This window comes from Nymphaea colorata, chromosome 3, assembly GCF_008831285.2.
Source record: "Nymphaea colorata isolate Beijing-Zhang1983 chromosome 3, ASM883128v2, whole genome shotgun sequence".
In the NCBI taxonomy this organism is placed as follows: Eukaryota; Viridiplantae; Streptophyta; class Magnoliopsida; order Nymphaeales; family Nymphaeaceae; genus Nymphaea; species Nymphaea colorata.
Genome location: NC_045140.1, coordinates 2,857,565 through 2,875,587, shown reverse-complemented (window position 1 = coordinate 2,875,587; position 18,023 = coordinate 2,857,565). Strand labels below are relative to the sequence as shown.

The 18,023-nt window shown below is 37.8% G+C and overlaps 1 protein-coding gene across 1 annotated transcript; it reads right to left on the bottom strand.

The window, feature by feature from the left end:
- Nucleotides 1-2,064: 2,064 nt before the first annotated feature.
- Nucleotides 2,065-10,192, bottom strand: LOC116251233 (uncharacterized). The gene is made up of 2 exons (XM_031625382.2): nucleotides 9,320-10,192; nucleotides 2,065-3,062 (listed from the first exon to the last, which is right to left on the bottom strand). Exons 1-2 carry the CDS (start codon nucleotides 10,066-10,068, stop codon nucleotides 2,417-2,419), a joined length of 1,395 nt encoding a protein of 464 aa, XP_031481242.1. The 5' UTR covers nucleotides 10,069-10,192; the 3' UTR covers nucleotides 2,065-2,416.
- Nucleotides 10,193-18,023: the final 7,831 nt, after the last annotated feature.

Below are 18,023 nucleotides of genomic sequence, written 5' to 3'. Positions count from 1 at the left end.
CTTCTTTCTGTTTTACTCTTCCCCTTGTAAAGCCCCTCGTTGGTGAGAACATTTGTAACTTTCAAGCATGTTTGGTTTTAGGAATCTCCAAGGCATAGAGTTATCATTTTCGAATGTCGATAATTTCTGTATTCACTTCCAACTCGCATTGTTAATGCGTCTGTTATTATTAACGTGCCTCTTGGTGTTTCTAAAAGCAAAATAATGAGAGAACAAAGCACTATTCGCGTGTGAAATTTGCTAGGACTGTGGCATGGTTAACCATCGGCCGCCTAAGTGGTATGGGCTAAATCTGTTGCTAACAGTGTATCTAACTGCGTCATGGGATTCTAGTCAAGCACTCAAGCACCCAGTTATTTTGATTAGAGAATTCTAATCAGAGTAGGATTGGGTTGAGGAAACCTAACTGCAATAACTAATTGAATTCAAGCACAGTTTGGTTTTGATTAAAGTTTTAAGTATTACTCATGTTTAGTTTCTTTTTAGCTAATCAGTCAAAATTTGCCTCAAGAGGATTAGCACAATGAGGCTCACAGTGGCTTACATTCAAAAGTTCTCAGGTTTGAAGTTCATGGTCACTGTTTTGAGCTGTAAAAAGTAGCAAGTAGCAAGCACGACACTCAAGTTGAAGGATATGTTTTGAGCTGTAAAAAGTAGCAAGCGCGACACTCAAGTTGAAGGATATGTCTCATAAATCCATCTAGGCTCTTAAGCAAACTAGAACATCGGAGGATTGGAGGTATAATGGTATGATCTTAAGGGTTTTATGTTAAAGTGGTTCTTCCTAAGTAGGCATTGGGAAAAAAAAAATCAGCATATTTCAGATAATCATTCCTCCGTTGCAATCTACAGTTTATTTGTAACGATTCTCGGAGGAAGGGAAAATGCTTCTAGTTTTCTATTTTTTGACATGGTTTTAAAAGTTCCGTACCTCACAGGGTATGACTGGAGTTTTGTGCAACTTATTAGCAAATCATATCATTTTACGGTTTGTGGACATGTTTAGCTTGTACTTGTGTCGAAAGCAGGCATGTATCGTTCACATAAAAAGAATTGATAGGATCCGGATCCGAGTCCAGCATAGGCATCTCTTAGGCAGATTCATTTAAGAGCACATAATTTTAGACCTTTATTAGTGACTTTTAGACCCCACATAGGCATTTTCTGAGTGGCAAGTACGTTGCCATCTCCCCAATGCTTTTCAAGTGTTTGGGAGTGTCAGCGTTGCTGTTGAAAACAGAGCCGCCTTCCTGAAACCGTGTCTCAACAGCATCTCATGTTTCAACACCATTTTGAACGGAAAGCTATTGGCCAAAAGATTGTTTTTGTTGGACTTCATTGGAGTAGAAGTGGTCATATCTTACCATTGATCCCTCTTTATAACATGTCATCACTTTCTCTTTTCAAACTACCTCTAATCAGTTCTTCTCAAACAGTTTTTTGAGAGTTTTGAGAGAATGTTTTGCCAAACCATTGAACTTGTCTTCCTATCAGGACATGCTCAATCAGAGCCATCGGGAAAGAAAAGAATCCGCTTCAGCCAATGAAAACTCTCGGCCAGGGGTTGGACTTGTAAAGCAATGTCTAATTAACCCTGGCTTGCCTACTGAACAAAAATATCATACCTTCATTTATATATATATATATATATATATATATATATATATATAGAGAGAGAGAGAGAGAGAGAAAAGCTCGTACCTTTATGGTGCTTGATGCTTGGTTCAAAACAAAAGTATCGGTCGCCAGCTCTTTCCAAATCTAAGTACAGCCAGCCTAACCTTAGCTTAAGCTCATGCAAGGACTGACGCCTATGAGCCTATCACATTACACTAACCTCTTTGTCAACCCATATGGGTATATGATTAATCTCCATAATTTAATACATACGCTGTATTATGAAAAACACAAAAAAAACACGAGATCGAAGAGATTTTTGAGTAAACCGACCCCAAGATTGAAAAGTTCAGCTTCGGTTGTGAAGCCTGCCGCATCGACAAGTTAACAACCCAGGCTTTCCAGGCAAAATTGAGAGTGTTCCCCCACATGTTTCCAAAGACATACTAATAATAATAAAGCACATATACATTCCATGGCTAACTTACATCTACAACTTCATTTCTGTCAAACAGTTAAATTCCTAAAATACCATTTTACCGTCCAAAGAAGTATACAAGAAATATATGCAAATTTTGCAAATAGACGTCTCCCAAAGGCATATACGCATCCAAGGCGTAACAATACAAAAAGGATTCACAATAGGCATTTGATCACTTTTGACTTTTGAGAGGATCCAAGCAGCTTTTTACACTGGCTGCTATCCTGGTGATAAAATTAATTTTCCGTGCAAAAACTGATGAACATTTTTCATCCTCACAAGCAGATGCCTCAAATCATTATGGAGAGTGAGAACCAATCAAGTCTGCATTGCCTCATCTTCCTCAGCCTCTCCTGGTACTTCACTGAACATGTATTCGCTCTGATACTCCATCAGGTATTGGGTTGACCTTTTCACATCGAGGAACAATTGATACACCCTGCTAATGTCTTCCATTTCCACGACTTTCCCTTTGCGCTTCTGGCAGGCCAAGGAGGCAGAAGTGATCAAGTTAATCGCATACCTCAAAGATGTCTCAATACCAATTTTTGTTAACAGAACTTTGGCATCCTCAGACATGTCAACGTCCTCCTCTTGACTTCGAATGTCAATGATCTTTCTTATCTCGTCCTCTGTATATGGCTGGGTTGTAATGATCAGCAATCGATCAAGAAAATCAATAGGAATACCGTGTGGGGACTTGTAATTTGTGCCCCTGATGGTTGTAATTCCTCTGTTGGTAGCAACGACCAATATGGGTGCCATTTCATTTTCCAAAGCCCGGTTGAGAAAGGAAAAACATTCAATGTCGAGCATGTGAACCTCATCTATGAACAGAACACCCGGGATGATTTCAGCCTTTCCTTCCTCTCTCCATTCTGCAACCTTGGTATCGATCTGCTCCCGCACCTCAGTACGGATCTCACCGGTGTCACCAGTGAACAAGGCTAGGAATCCCTGTGTTCTGATTCCAAATGCTTGGTAAGAATTATTAGCAGCAGAATACAACTTGATCATCAAAACAGAAGTTTACAGATGCTACCTAGGGATATCCAACACACAATAACAATTATATGCATCTAAGGACTGAAGGAAGCAAGTACAGCAAAAGCACTGGGCAACATTTTGTTACAGCCCTACTTGCTAGGAAATATAAACATAGAGAAGAAATTACAACACCTGTGGATATTAAAGCAAAACACGCAAATGTTCGAATCCAGGGCTGAAGCACACAGATACATGGTAATACAGACAAGAAAAATTGTTTGAAGCACACAGAGAATAGGAAGCACCCTTGTTTCAAAGGGAACACCTTCTGTGGACCTTAAAGCAAAATGTGCACAATTAAGCATGACATGAATAAAATCATAATCCTAGAACAAAACAGCAAAAATTGGCAATGCCAATTGTAAAGACTTGGAAGGTACTATCTCGCCTGGTTGTCAGTAAATTCTTAAAATATTCTTAGCAGCATTCAACATGAATTCCATAAGACACGTGAATCAGTAACTATTAACTAGCATAGGCTGCAGAAAAAAATGCATTAATCATATATCATGATAATTCTCTCTTTAACAACGTGTTCACTACTACCTTCACTGTAACACAAAATAGCATCTGTTGCATCACTTCAATATGAAAACATTGTTTCATCTCAGCTTCCAACTGCGCTACAAAATTTCCATTGTAGAGTTGAGATAGTCATTTGGAAGAAACCAATCTTAGGCCACTAGTTCCTAACAGAGAAGCTGAGACTACATTAGGGAGATTACCTTGGGAACTTTGGTCAAACAACTCAAGCTTCAGTTCAAACGTTTAATCTAAGAAAGAGCTAGGGCCAACCGAGCAGCGAGATGGATCTTTGAGCTTTCTAGCAGAATTGCCAAGCACTGAGAATAAAGTAATTAATTATCATGAACTAATTTTGAATTGACGGTCAAAAACTTTGTTTGTGATGAGTAGGGACAACCAAGAATGCTATCAAATCAATATGGGCATGGGTCTTCCTTAGAGAAAAAGAGAGGAATAGTACATCCAAAAACTAGCAGATCAACATCAAGCGCTCCTAGGCACAGGGCAGCAACCTAGACTGAGATACCTAGACAACCTAAACCTAAAGAAACAATTATTTCTTAAATTTGACTCTGAAGAAATTACATGAATTTAGCACAGGAGACATAGTGCATGCCAGGGCTAAACCAGCTTCTTAGTCATGGCCAAAGACTCAAAATGACCTTGCAGTCTTTGCACCCTGACTTCTCTTTTAGCGAGCTAAGATGAGCTTGTATATAAATTGATAAGCTATGTCACATGGGTGTGGGGTGCAAGTGCTGGTGCGGGTGTGGGTTCTGGTGCAGGATGCAACAAGTTCCCAAAAAAAACAAGAAAAAAAGAACGGGTGCAGTCGGCAGCACCCGATTCGGTTTGACCGAGTCGGGCGCCGTGTCGGGCCGCGCCCACACCGGTGCGGGTGTGTTGTGTGACTTTAGCTGATAAGCATTTCAAGTAGAAAAAGAGAAAGAAATATCATTATGTTTTCCCCCATGTTGTTCATCGAGATAATAGCCACAGCCAGTGTTGTACGTATCGTACGATACGTATCGTACGATACGTATCGTATCGATTACGTTTTACGATACGATACACCCCCTGTATCATACGATATGGGGCGATACGCCCCGTATCGCATGATACATGCTAATTTTTAAAAAGAGGCACCCGACGCCTCCTTTTTCACTTTTTCTTTAAAACGTCTGAGGGTTCTTCATTTGTAACATGAGGATTGTGTGTCCAAGGGGGAGATCATCAATTTTCACCATGAAAACATTGATTTTCACCATGAAAACATCGATTTTCACCATGAAATCGAAGATTAAAGGGTCGATTTGTGCGTGGGTGGTTGATTTTCGTTTGGGAGGAAAGGGGTTTTCTTCATTTCTTCTTTGTAAGGTATGAAATCTCATGTTTTTACCATATATTCATAATTTTTTACTGTACAATCATAGATTGAAAGATTTTGAATGTTTTTCATTAAGTTTACCATAGGATTTCGCTTTTTTTTTTAAGATATGGATCCTACATGGCAATGGTGAGAAAGGGTGAATGACAATAACCGCTTGAAACACAAATGTAGCTTTTGTGGGAATACATTTTCAGGAGGGATTAGTAGAATGAAACACCATTTGGCAGGGACCTCCAAAGATGCGTCTCTTTGTGTTGGAGGACCAAACAAACCTTTGTCTCCATTTGTGAGTCAGCAATGTTTAGATATGCTTCATGCTTTACGTCAAAAGAGGACACAAAAAGAAATTGAAGAGACAGATGTAGGCTATAATGAGCCTTTCGAAGATGAAGAAGAAGAGGAAGAAGCTTATGAATGTGATGATGAAGATGATAGCAGTCTAAGAACATATTTGGAGACCTCAAGAGGTAGAGATCGTAGAGGAAAAGAGATCATGTATGAAGGAGGTCGATCTGGCATAACGAGAAGGAAGAGAAGAGGCACAACAAATATTAGGGCCAGGCGTGGTAGGCGACCACCTAATGGTAGAGTTCCTACTGGTAGGTCTAGTGTTGGTTCTATTAAGAGTTTTTTCTCTTCATATACTAGCCCAGGTGGTCAGCCGCAGATTCGTGCTGCTATGACATCTAAAGATATGTTATAGCATGCACAAAAGGTGGTAGGGAAATGGTTTTATGATGCATGTATTCCATTTAATGCAGCTAATTCTTTTCAATTCCAAGCCATGGCATATGCACTTGCTTCCATAGGGCCCGGATTCAAAATGCCATCATATCATCAATTGAGGGGGAAAATTCTTCAGGATACGGTCAAAGAACTGTCTGAACATTGCAATGAGTTGAAATTATGTTGAAAGGAAACATGTGTTCCATTATGTCAGATGGATGGACTGATACAAGGTCAATAACACTTGTAAATTTTATTGTTTATTGCCCTAAATGTACAATGTTCTTGAAATCTCTTGACTTATTAGATGTTCCTAACACTGCTGAGATTTTGTTCAATGTTTTTGATAATGTCGTACAAGAAGTTGGACCTGCAAACATTGTACAATTTATTACAGATAATGCTGCAAATTATAGAGCTACAGGAGATTTGTTATTTCAAAAGCATAGAACATTTTTTTGGAGTCCATGTGCCACTCATTGTGTTAATCTAATGCTTCAAGATCTTAATGAGATGCATGATATTAAATCAGCCATTGACCAATGTCAAGAGGTAACAAAATTTATTTAAAATCATGCACATGTATTGAGTTTGATGAGAAAGTTTACAAAAGGAGTTGAATTAATACGACCTGCACAAACTAGATTTGCCACAAATGTATTGACTGTGCAGAGTGTGGTGAAACAAATAACTTCTTTGAGGCAGATGTTCGCTAGTGAAGAATGGGCTGCATATCCACATGCTCATAAAAGAAATGCTTCTTTAATTGTGGATATTGTATCCAATAACGAATTTTGGGAATCATGTGTGAAGCTATTGAAGGTTTGTGTTCCATTAGTTAAAGTTCTCAGGTTAGCTTACAGCGAGGATAGAACTTCCATAGGCTACTTATATGAGGCTATGGATAAAGCAAAAGAAGCAATTCGAGACAACTTGAAAGGAAAGAAAAAGTTATATATGCCCATATGGAAGATTATAAATAAAAGGTGGACTGGACAGCTTCATCAACCTCTTCATGCAGCAACTTACTATCTAAATCCTGCAATTAGATTTTCTCCTACATTTAAGAAGGACAGAGAAGTCTTAGGTGGTTTGTTGGATTGTATTAACGTGTTAGTGGCAGATTCTAGAGAACAAGATGTTGTGCACAATGAGTTGGATCTATGTGATACTTGTTTTCGGAACATGGGACAACATGTCGCCATTCGAGCCACGACAACCATGCGTCCAGGTAAATACATAGAAATTTTTAATTTACTTTGCATTTGTTACATTTGGTTCTTTTAAAACTTTCACATTGATTTGTTATATTATTTAGATTTGTGGTGGAATAGGTATGAGTTTGATTGTTCAAACCTAGCACGTTTTGCAATCAAAGTCCTCAGCCAAACATGCAGTGCTAGTGGATGCGAAAAGAACTGGAGTGTGTTTCAACATATCCATAGCAAAAAAATGAATAGGCTCGAACATAAAAGGTTGACTGACCTTGTCTTTGTTTGATATAATATGAGGTTGAAACAAATGTAATATAGGCATATAGCTTAATGTTTACATTTTTTGTACAATATATTTATATGAAATTATATATTAACAAATTTTCTCTTATTTAACGTAGAGAATTAGAAAAAACATTAGCAAGGAAGCACACATCTCAGTTCCATCCTATCAGCTTGGAAAATTTTGACGATCTAGAGTTATGGATTGAGGAAGAACCAGCTACAATATTTGATGATGAAGATCTTGAATGCTTCAACCATGAAACTGAAGCAACAGAAGACTTTGTTGACGAAGGAGGGTCTGCTACTGGCATTGTTGGTGCTGAATATGTTGGTGAGGATCTTCCAATTCTCGACGATGAAGATGAAGATGAAGATGAAGATGAAGAAGAAGATGAAGATGATGAAGATTATGAAGGATGAATCATGATTGAGAGTCAAGTCAAGACTCAAGAGTGCTTTCATTTTATATGTACCGAACGCTTTAAGAGTTATGAATCTATGGTTGTTGAACACTTGAATGTTTTATTACTTTATGGCTTATGCTTTGTTGAATGATATTGTTATGAATTTTGATGTCTATGAATGATGAACTATTGAACACGTAAGTTTATAGCAATAATAAGTCTATCATTATCTCAAACATGTTTTCTATGAAGAATTTATTATTTTTAATTTTTTTTGATTTTTTATGAATTTTCCGTTTTTTTTTAATTTTTTCTGATTTATTAATAATTTTTTTAAAAAATTTACGATACGGTTACGATACATTACGATATGGCATATCTTAAAGCCCGACCGATACGGCTTACGATACGCGTTTTACAACATTGGCCACAGCTACCGTGACAGGATACTACTATTTAAAAAGAAAAAAAATGAGAAAACATGAAAAAGAACAAGTTTAACACGTTGTTATCACAATTTCCATGCCTTTCGCTTATTTAGTTGGAGCAGTTTACAAAAAGGCATTATGACCATTAAAGGAATTTTTAAGAATGAATTTAGCATGTTGTGAAATGTTGTCTCTACAAGGGGCGCTCAAAGCTAAAAAGTAGGTGAAGCAGACGATTCTGAACATGCAGTTCCTTTTCAATGGCAAAAAAGGAACTGAAAGGAATGTTTGGGGCTTCCTAGAATTTAGCCCTTACATTTGCAACTTGCAATCTTAAAGCTGAGACTTGGGAGGAATGTCACACTCAGGAGAAGCTTGCGATATTGAGGGCATTGAGATTGGGAGGAGAGAGGAAAGGAGGTAAAAGGAGAGAGGAAAGGAGGTAAAAAATAGGCAGAAGGTCCTATTGAGCATGTTGTACATACATATATCATTTGCTTGACTGATTTTGTTACTATGCTGATCCTTCTGTTTTTTTTTTGTCTACTACGGTTCAGAATCTCGGATGCTTCATTGAATTAAAAGAGAAGCGGAAAAAAAAAACCAAGAGGATTCTAATAAGTTTTGGTCGTTTTTTATCATACTCAAAGGCTTAAAACAACTGACATGTACGTATTCATTTTTTATTTATTTATCAAATTTTTGTTCCATTTTCTTTGTCTGCTGACTAGTCTGTTGTTTTATGTTGTTGTCTATGGTTCAAATGCTTAGTTAAATTAAAAGAAGAAGGAAGAACAAAAAAGGGGTAATCAGATAGGAATTATTAGAGCTTACGATTTTTTATACTCTACTCGCACAGCTTTTATGCATGGATTCCACATTATTAACAAAATGGTTCTGTTTCTGCTATTTAGGTCCCACGAACTACCTTATAACAAGCCAATCGCCAAAAAGGAAAAAAATGCAGCAAAAGAAGTGAGCGTCCTCATCAACGATAACAAGATTACACACTAACTACGAACAAGTAAACTCAAGAATCAACTTAGAAACAACTAAGAGAAAAAATAAGAAGACGAAACCAGGCGATCATGCCAAGAGATATGCTACGAAGAAGCGAGTAAAAGATTACAACACAAGAAGAACAAAAGGGACAAGGAGGAAAGGAAAGGAAATGAGTAAGAGGAACCGATGAAAGTCGGTACCTGCTGTTGATAACATCGATCTCATGGAGGGTAACGCAGTGTACGACCTCTTTACGCTTCTGGAGTTCGCCGTCGGGACACTGAACGAATTTAGTATGAGGACCCATGGCATCGTAGTCCTTCGACCTCGCGAACGACCTGCCGAGCTTGGTAATCTTCCCGGACGACTTGTCAATGACGACGACATCGCCACTCTGAACCTTCTCCTTGTTGAGCGCCTCGATCATCTTGGCTCCCAGATCGTAGACGGTCTCCATCTCGGTGGTCTTGAGGGTGAGCTTGCCAGTCTTGGAGGCCGCGCCGGCGACAGCAGGGCGGTCAATCTGGAGCTCGACAACCTCGCCTTCTATTATCTCAGTCTCCTCCTTAATGCGGACACCAATGGCTCGGCGAAAGGACTGCATTAGGGCCTCAGTTTTGCTCATCTCCAGGGAATATAGCTCGCTGCCGGATAGCATGGCGAACGGGGTCTCGTGGCCGAGCGCCTTGGCCATGCCCATGGCAATGGCCGTCTTGCCGGTGCCAGGCTGCCCAGCAAGGAGAACGGCGCGGCCAGCGATCTTTCCATCGCGGATCATTTGGAGGATGACGCCGGCGGCCTTGCGAGCGGTATGCTGCCCCACCATCCCTTCGGAGGCGCCGCGGGGCTCCAGGGCGTCGTCAAGACCGAGGCCTCTGATATGGGAGTGGGCGCCAATGCGCTCCACCCGCGTCAAATCCCTCATCTCCGACAACTTCAGCTCCGCCATTGCCACCGGACTGTGAGAGAGAGAGAGAGCGAGCGAGAGAGAGAGAGAGAGACTCCTTTCCGGCCGCCCAGGAAAGAAGGGTTGGGGTTTTAAGACATAAACCCTACCACGCCAGTCCGGCGAGGGGAGGCCCTCGTCTAGAAAACGTCGTTACAAATACTTCACGGTAACACAACGGCATTGAAAATAACCACGAGAAATTGGAAAAACGTCAGCTTTTAAGAGAAAAAAAAAAGCCACATATTCCAAAGTTAAAAACGTAAAATATATATGAGAAGGAAAGAGAACTCGTTAGAATTGAGACGATAGTGCGACATGTAGGGCTGTTTAACAATAGTTAATATAGATTTGTTTAAGTGACAGACTAAACTTGTATAAATTGGCAAGAGAATATGTGAAAGTAATTTCACAAGATTATCACAAAAACACTAGTATTCTAGTACCTGGCGAATATCCAGCTGACTCGGCTCATGCTGGGCCTCGAAAAAAAAAAAGGCACCGGACTAACCGATCAGTTATCAGGTCGGCCCGGGTGGACCCGATTAAGCCTGGTTCTTCCTTAGAAGATTTTCTTTTAATATATATTTTATTGAGATTCATTATATTTATATATTATTTTATATTAAAAATATATATTTTTTAATTTAATTGAATTAGGCTAGAGTCTGGCTCGAGTTTTAAGTGTCCGGCTAGATTTCTGGTGTGGGAGACATAGTTTTGCAAATTTGCTTCTAAGTCATGTTTTTTTTTTATCAATTGTTGTCAGTGAAACAGATAAAAATTGCTTCTAATTTGTTTTAACTATTTAGTGCAAACCAAAGTCATTTTTTCAAACGAATTGAGGAGGATGACTGCAGAACGATAGTTAAGTTCATAAAGTATAATATTTTTAACTAGGGTGTTTTACCTCTAATAATTAGTATTCACGATGGCATATATTTTCAAAATGGGTAGGTTGCTTCCCACTATAACTTGCCATGGATAAACAAAATAGGATAAGAAAGATTTTCTTAAAAAAAAAAAAAAAGAACTTGTGTTCGCATGTCTTTCCATGGAAATTGAGATCACGATTGAAAAACCTTTATATGGCCTATTATTAATTGCAATAACTGACACATCCCAACCCGCGCCCTAACAGCATCGGTTTCACTCTTAAAAAAGCTAAAAGCCAAAATGACTAATCACTTATCAAACCTCTTTATAAGTCGCATGAGATTTCTCCCAAAACGTGATAAAAACTTTTTAAAATGGAGCATTACAATTATATTTTCACACAATATAATAAGTAATTTAGACAAGGTAGTGATACTTACGCCCTGTTTGGTTGGAGGGAAAGGGAGGGAAAGGGATGGAGGGAAAGGGAAAAGGTCGAGATCATTTAGTTTAAATGTGTCGAGACCATTTTGGACTCAGGTTTGAAGATCAATTGTAAAAACTATGGTATCCAGCTATGTTTATTAGTTTCACCTGCTTAATTTATTGATCTTCTAAATGCTCTTGAATTTGGATAAATATAATCTTTTTTATATATATATATATATCAGATTTGAGAGTGTTTGGTTTGGTCAAGATCCAGATCTCTTTTACACGACAATTCAGCCTTGCCTGGTAAACCACAAGGTTCATGAAATTTCTTTTGCTCTTCTCATATAGATCTGGTCGCATGCATTGTCGTACCAAGTTTTAATATATACCAAAGGTTAATGCAAATCCATTTCAAATCCACTATTGAAGTCTACTCGTCTAGATGCTATTAAAGGGGTAGAAGCATTTTCATAAGGGGGTCAAATTATAGTTTCAAAATTTCAATAGGGGTTGAAATATAATTTTTAAAATTTGTATGTAAGATAAATATGAAATTTTTTAAATTTACATGTAATTTTTTTTTTAGAGGGGGCCGTAAGCGGAAGCGTCTAGCATCAATTTCCAAGAGGTCGCGTGAAGGATCTCATCATATGGTGAACAAAGCAACCAGCTAAGATGGAAACTTGTCCCTTGCGTGAAGCAATTTGTCAGGAGGATTGTAGAGCCTGTCATGGTACAAAGCCCCGGGTGGCATAACATAACTGGTCAGTCAAGCAATCGCTAACATTGCGTCGTGGGATCGTTTATGTAAGTTTTACTTTTTTAAACTGCAAATGGTGGTAAGCACGACACTTCAATTACTATATATATGTGTTGCTACACTCCAGGGACAGAAACAAAGAGGGAGGCCGAGCATTGGGCCTAGCATTGTCAAACACAAACCACAAGTGTTTTAGAAAGAAGTAAGTTGGATTATGGATACTATCCTAAGTTGCTAAGGGGTCAACAACTAAGAGAGATAAGAGGTGGAGAGAGCGAGAACATATGGTTATGAACAGGGGCGGAGGCAAAAATTTTTCATGAGGGTGGGGGAGGGGGGTTGCGAATTAAAGTTTCTAAATTTTGATAAGAGTTGATTTTTCAAAATTTTTACATAAAACAAGTGAAATTTTTTAAAAATTACATGTAAATTTAAAACAAAATTAAGGGGCAGCCACGGCCCCTAAGGCCCCCCGTTGGCTCTGCCCCTGGTTATGAATAGAATGCACATGGTTAAGGAGCTTAAAGTTTAGACAGTGGGGCTGAACTGCCACTGAGGAGCAGAATGTCTCTCTTCCTCCTCATAAAACTGTTGTAAGGAAGTCCACTGTCAGGAATTGATCTCGAATTATCCTCTTCTTCTAAACATGTCCAAACTACGGGCCGATCCTGCCACTATTTCGATGATATATATATATATATATATATATATATATATATATGTGTGTGTGTGTGTGGAAATTGGTAGGAATAAAAACCAGAATCTTTAAAAAATTTTGTTAAATATTTTAAACCAATTTGGTATCAAACATGCTATAATTTAAGTTGTTTTTATGAAAAAAAATATGGATTTGTCTATTATCAAAATTTGTGTGTTATATGAGCTTTTCAGTTTTACTTATTATAAAAATGCAATAAATTAAAAAATTGTTCAACTTAATATATGTTTCCTATAGATTTATTCCTCAGATCAATATGTAAGGTTAGATTAAAAAGATATTTTAATCGTTGCATTAAATGGTCTGGTTTTTTCCCCGACCTAATGGTTTGGGACTTACCAATTACTCTCTCTCTCTTTCTTTCTCATTTACACACACATACATATATAAACTAGAACCTTTAATTCTTTATTAAAAAGAGTGTAAAAAACTAGACCCTTTAATTCTTTATTAAAAAGTTAGTTTACATAAAATATAAACATCCTAATATATTTATAAAAACTATTTTGATATAAAACGTGGTTTGAATCTAGGTGTTTTTATGAAAAATGTTGGATTTTTCTATTGCCATGAGAGCCATTCATTTTTTCTTATTATAAAAATACTATCAAAAGCCAAAAAATGATCAATTAACTTAATTAATATGTATTTTGCATCAACCTATCCTTAAGATCATATTGGTAAGGTTAGATTTCAAATAATAATAATAATAATAAAACACTTTAAATATTTTAAAGGATCTGCTTTCTACCAATTACCAAAATTAACGCGACCATTCTAATCTCATGCCTAAGCTACTCGTCATCTTAATATGCTATGAATTAGAACCCAAAGTAATAAACAAATCGAAGTATATATACAGTTTCCTCTAGCTATTATGACTTTCCTGAATGGATTACTGTTGACAAGTCAATCTAACATATGACATGTCTTAATTCATCTTTAAATTCATTCATTTATAGCCCTGATCTTATTCAACGGCTGTGATTTATTAATGCACGTTAGCGACCATATATAAAATAATTAAGAAGATTTGTTATAAAGGGCAATGAACATTGTCATTCAATGCCACAAGGTCAATTGTTTCTTCTTCGATCGTAATTTCCTATACATTTTATGCTGGTAAGTATCGCTTAAGATTTTAAAAGGTAATGGAGCCCTAAGTTTCTCTCTCTAGAATCTCCATATGGTTGAAACCAGTCAGTGGTGTTAGTGCAGTGTTTACAGAACACGACTTCACCATTGAAAGTACTTCAAGATTCACTGTTTTGGAGTCGACAAACCTCTATTTTCCATCTTGGAAGAGTTTGTTTTCATTTGGGTGGATGGATAACTTGGACATGGTACTTTGAAAGAATTAATGCATGGGAGACTGCCAACTTTCTGCGGAAAACAAACGGCGCAAATGGTATTGAAGGTGGAAAAACCCGCGAGAAAGTCATTGTAGATCATACTTCCAGGAGTACTGTGTGAGAAGAAATGTACTTGTTATAGGATGGATGTTGGATCTAAGGCTCCAACTCCTCTAAAAGAAATCAGTAACTTGACAAAGAATAGCGAGAGGACAACTACATAGACAATGATCAGATGCTTGAGGGTGTGTTTGGCATTGATACTGTTTCATAAATCTGTCCTTAAAAATGAGTAGATTCATAAAACAGTGTCTTACAGTATTTTATTAATTTATACTATTATCTGAAGTAGATTTATGAGACAGTAACAGTTTGTTCATGTTGCCAAATTTCACCTTAATATCTTGGTGAAGTGAGATGAATTTTGATGAGGATGCAGAGGGAGGGGAGGTGGTAGTGATTGGTTTTTTATGCATGTTGTTGCTTGGAATGAAAGGGATTAGTGAGAAACAATGTAGCTCAGACTAATCTCATGTTCATCTTTCATCATTTAAAACCTTGCTATATGTTTTACCTTTGATAATTTTTTTTGTCAAAGAGGAATCTCATGCTTATTACTAAAGAAGAATCCCACATGATCATAATTGAACGGGAATTCTGGGTTATGTCGTTAGCTCATTTTGATGGATGTCACAACAACCTTTTTCTTCACCCTAGTTGTGAATGTCAAGTAGGACCTTATGAGTCATCATGAAGAGTGAATGGTGTTAATGTTTACTTATCCTTCGCGGAACTTATTTCACTCAAGATTGGGTATCTATGCCAGGTGTTAGGCCCGTGGTTTCAGGGGGTATTCACGTTCGGCATTGCCTACATTGACCGAGATATTTGGGGATGATTTCGTGCTACAGTTCAGTGGAGGAACTTTGAGACACCGGGGCCCACATGAGCCCTGTCCCCACCTCAACTTTTTTTTAAAAAAATTACATATAAATTTTAAAAAATTTACTTGTTCTATATAAAAATTTTGAGAAATGATATTTCGACCCATATCAAAATTTAAAAACTTTAATTTGGCCCCCCTCATGAAAAATTTCTGGCTTTGCCCCTGGCACCTGGTGCAGTAGCTAATAAAAACGTAGCTTTAAAAGTTTGGTATACAAGCTCGTAACGAGCGACATGATCTTGCTCTTGAAGGTAATGAAGTTGTTTGTGAAGCTCGCAAACAAAGTCCTGAACTGGTTGCTGCTGTGAGGTATGAAAAGAGATCAAATTCGTATTCGAAGCAACGAATGCCTTCTAATATGGCTATTAAAAACTTTAAGTTCTTGTATCATGGTGAGATTATAGAGGTCAGCCTCTTCCTTGTATTCTAATTAGTCGTTTTAATTTCATCGAAAAGCGAGTTAATTTAGAAGATTAATGGTTTGACTTGAAATTAATTGGTAGGCCTATGGTGACAATTAATTGAATTTGTTGATATGATTGAGACCTTCATGACCAAGACTGGAGTTAAATTAACCGCTAATTTATCTTCAATTTATCCGGATGACAAGCAAACAGTATGGGGACCTTTCCTCAACAGACTGACGATAAATAGACAGCTCAAGGAATGGAGTGGGTCCGTGGCCACATGCAAAATGCTACTATCTTTCCCATGAGTCACGCCGTTGTGGGGTAGCAGGCCCAACCCTTGTATTTGGTTTTAAAAACAAGGACAAAGGAATTAATTAGTAGAAATAAAAGAAAAAAGTAAGTTATTTCTGCTTTATGTGAATGCAGTTTACCAGCTATTAATTAGTGGAAAAGAGGTCAGAAAACCTCTCCCTTCTATCTTGGGTCGTAAGTTGTATCAGGATCCATGTGGAGCAGAGTACTCCCATCAATAAGGAGGCGTTTGATATACCCAAAATAATAAAAGTTTAAAATCAAAATATTTATTTTAAATAAAAATACAATTATTAAACAAACGGGGTGTTTCGTTTCCGAAATTAGGAAACTGGACCTTGAAATTTTGATTCTATTCTAGTTTGAAAAGGAATTATGATTTTAAAATTTTCATTTTTGAATCAAAATTCGCTTAGAGTATGGTGATTCTACTATTTACAGTTCAAGTACCTACCAAAATCGAATTGATGACATACCTTCTATACAACTGCTCGACCAACTATGTTATGCCCCTCGAATGCACCTTTTTACTCATGAGAAAAGACTTTATGTTTCTACATCTTTTGTTACGGGTGCCACAAGTTGAGCTTACATATGATTAAACTCATTCAAAAATCTGATTTCTGAAAGTTGCCATTTTGCCCATGAAAGGTTACGAAAGCAAATCGATTTTAAAGAATTGGATTACTGGTCAACTGAAATTTGACGGACAAAATTTTGCTGTCTACAACAAGATATTAGAATATTCTACTTTTGTTTGAGAGCGTGGTGTTTGTTCGGCCTAGAACATGCAACATGCAACATCCATGGAAAATTGAAATGGAAGGTACTTATTACTTATCACTTATCATATAAAAAAAAAGAACATTTTCATCATTTTACCAACAAAATTTTTTCCCAAATTTATTTATGCAGCTAATATGTCCAACAATTCTCTTTGCCCCCATTGTTTTCGGAGTTATCGATAGAGAGTGAGATATCCATTGTTTTCAGAAGAATCGAATTGACAATCAGATTCATACTGGTCTACCAGTTCAACCAACTATGCTATGCTCAACTAACTACGCTATGCTACACGAAACAAAACACTGAGACAAAATTTCTTAATCCTACTTTTACCCATAAAAAATGGTGTTCCATTTAATTTACAAGGACAATTTAGTCATTTCCAACTTATCACATATGTGCCCTTGTTGGAGGCTTGCTGCCACACGAGAGGGGTGGGTCTCTTTTTCACATCCGAAAGCTACTCTCATAAAGCCTTCTCGGCTTTTTTGTGCCTCACTCTTAAAAAGTGAGGCACAATAAAGTAAGCTACACGTAAAGAAATTGACTAAATAATAACTAAACTCAGTTCCACTTCAATGTTTATTTACGCCATTGTATTATGAGAACAGAGGTATCTGGAAGATGGAGCGATGGATAAGGCTCTCTATTGAATTATGAGAAAAAGGTCATCCTCTAAACAGAGATCACGGCTTTTTCGTCTTGGGTAGGGGGAAGAAGGATGTTTTCTCTTCCTATAAGTACGTAGAGGGATTCCTGTGGGGAGCTTCCCCTCAACAGTGTTCTTTTCTTCGGGTTCTCAGGTTAAGTTGCAGGTTGAAGTTGAAGGAGACAATGGTGTCAAGAGTTCAGCAGCAACAGGCGCAGCAACAAGCTTTTCGGCATCATCACCAGCAGCAGCAGCAGCAGAACCACCAACAACAGAAGGCAGCAGCAGGAATGCTTTCGGCGCAGTTTGTGAAGATTAAGGGCTCCAAATTCAAGAGAAGCAGCGTCAACGGCGAAGACGATGCTGCTACATCCGCTATCCTCCTGATAGCTTGTGCTGTCTTCACTCCTTAACTTTTTCGCCTCTCTCTCTAGCTCATGCTTCAGAATGTAGACCAATCGTGTAGGTTGTTTCTCTGTTCATGTTGTGGAAAATTAGTGTTAATCTGTGCTGCCATGTGTAGAGAATCAGAACGTAAAGAGCTTGGGACTCGGTTGGTAGTGGTCGAAATCGAGTGTAATTCTGAGAAACTATTTCTTCTGTTGCTGGGAATCGAAGAGGCGCTGTGTTCAGATTCTGCAATTTTTTTTTTTTTGGTGCTGTTCCTTCCACAGTGAGCAATTCGTTTTCTTGCTGTCAAGTTTCAAACCAAACACC

Excerpts from the sequence above, each read along its gene's own strand:
- LOC116251233 (XM_031625382.2), bottom strand. The coding sequence starts at position 10,068 with ATGGCGGAGCTGAAGTTGTCGGAGATGAGGGATTTGACGCGGGTGGAG. Across the intron at positions 3,063-9,319 it reads ATCGATGTTATCAACAGCAG|AACACAGGGATTCCTAGCCT; the intron begins GTACCGACTTTC and ends ATTTGGAATCAG.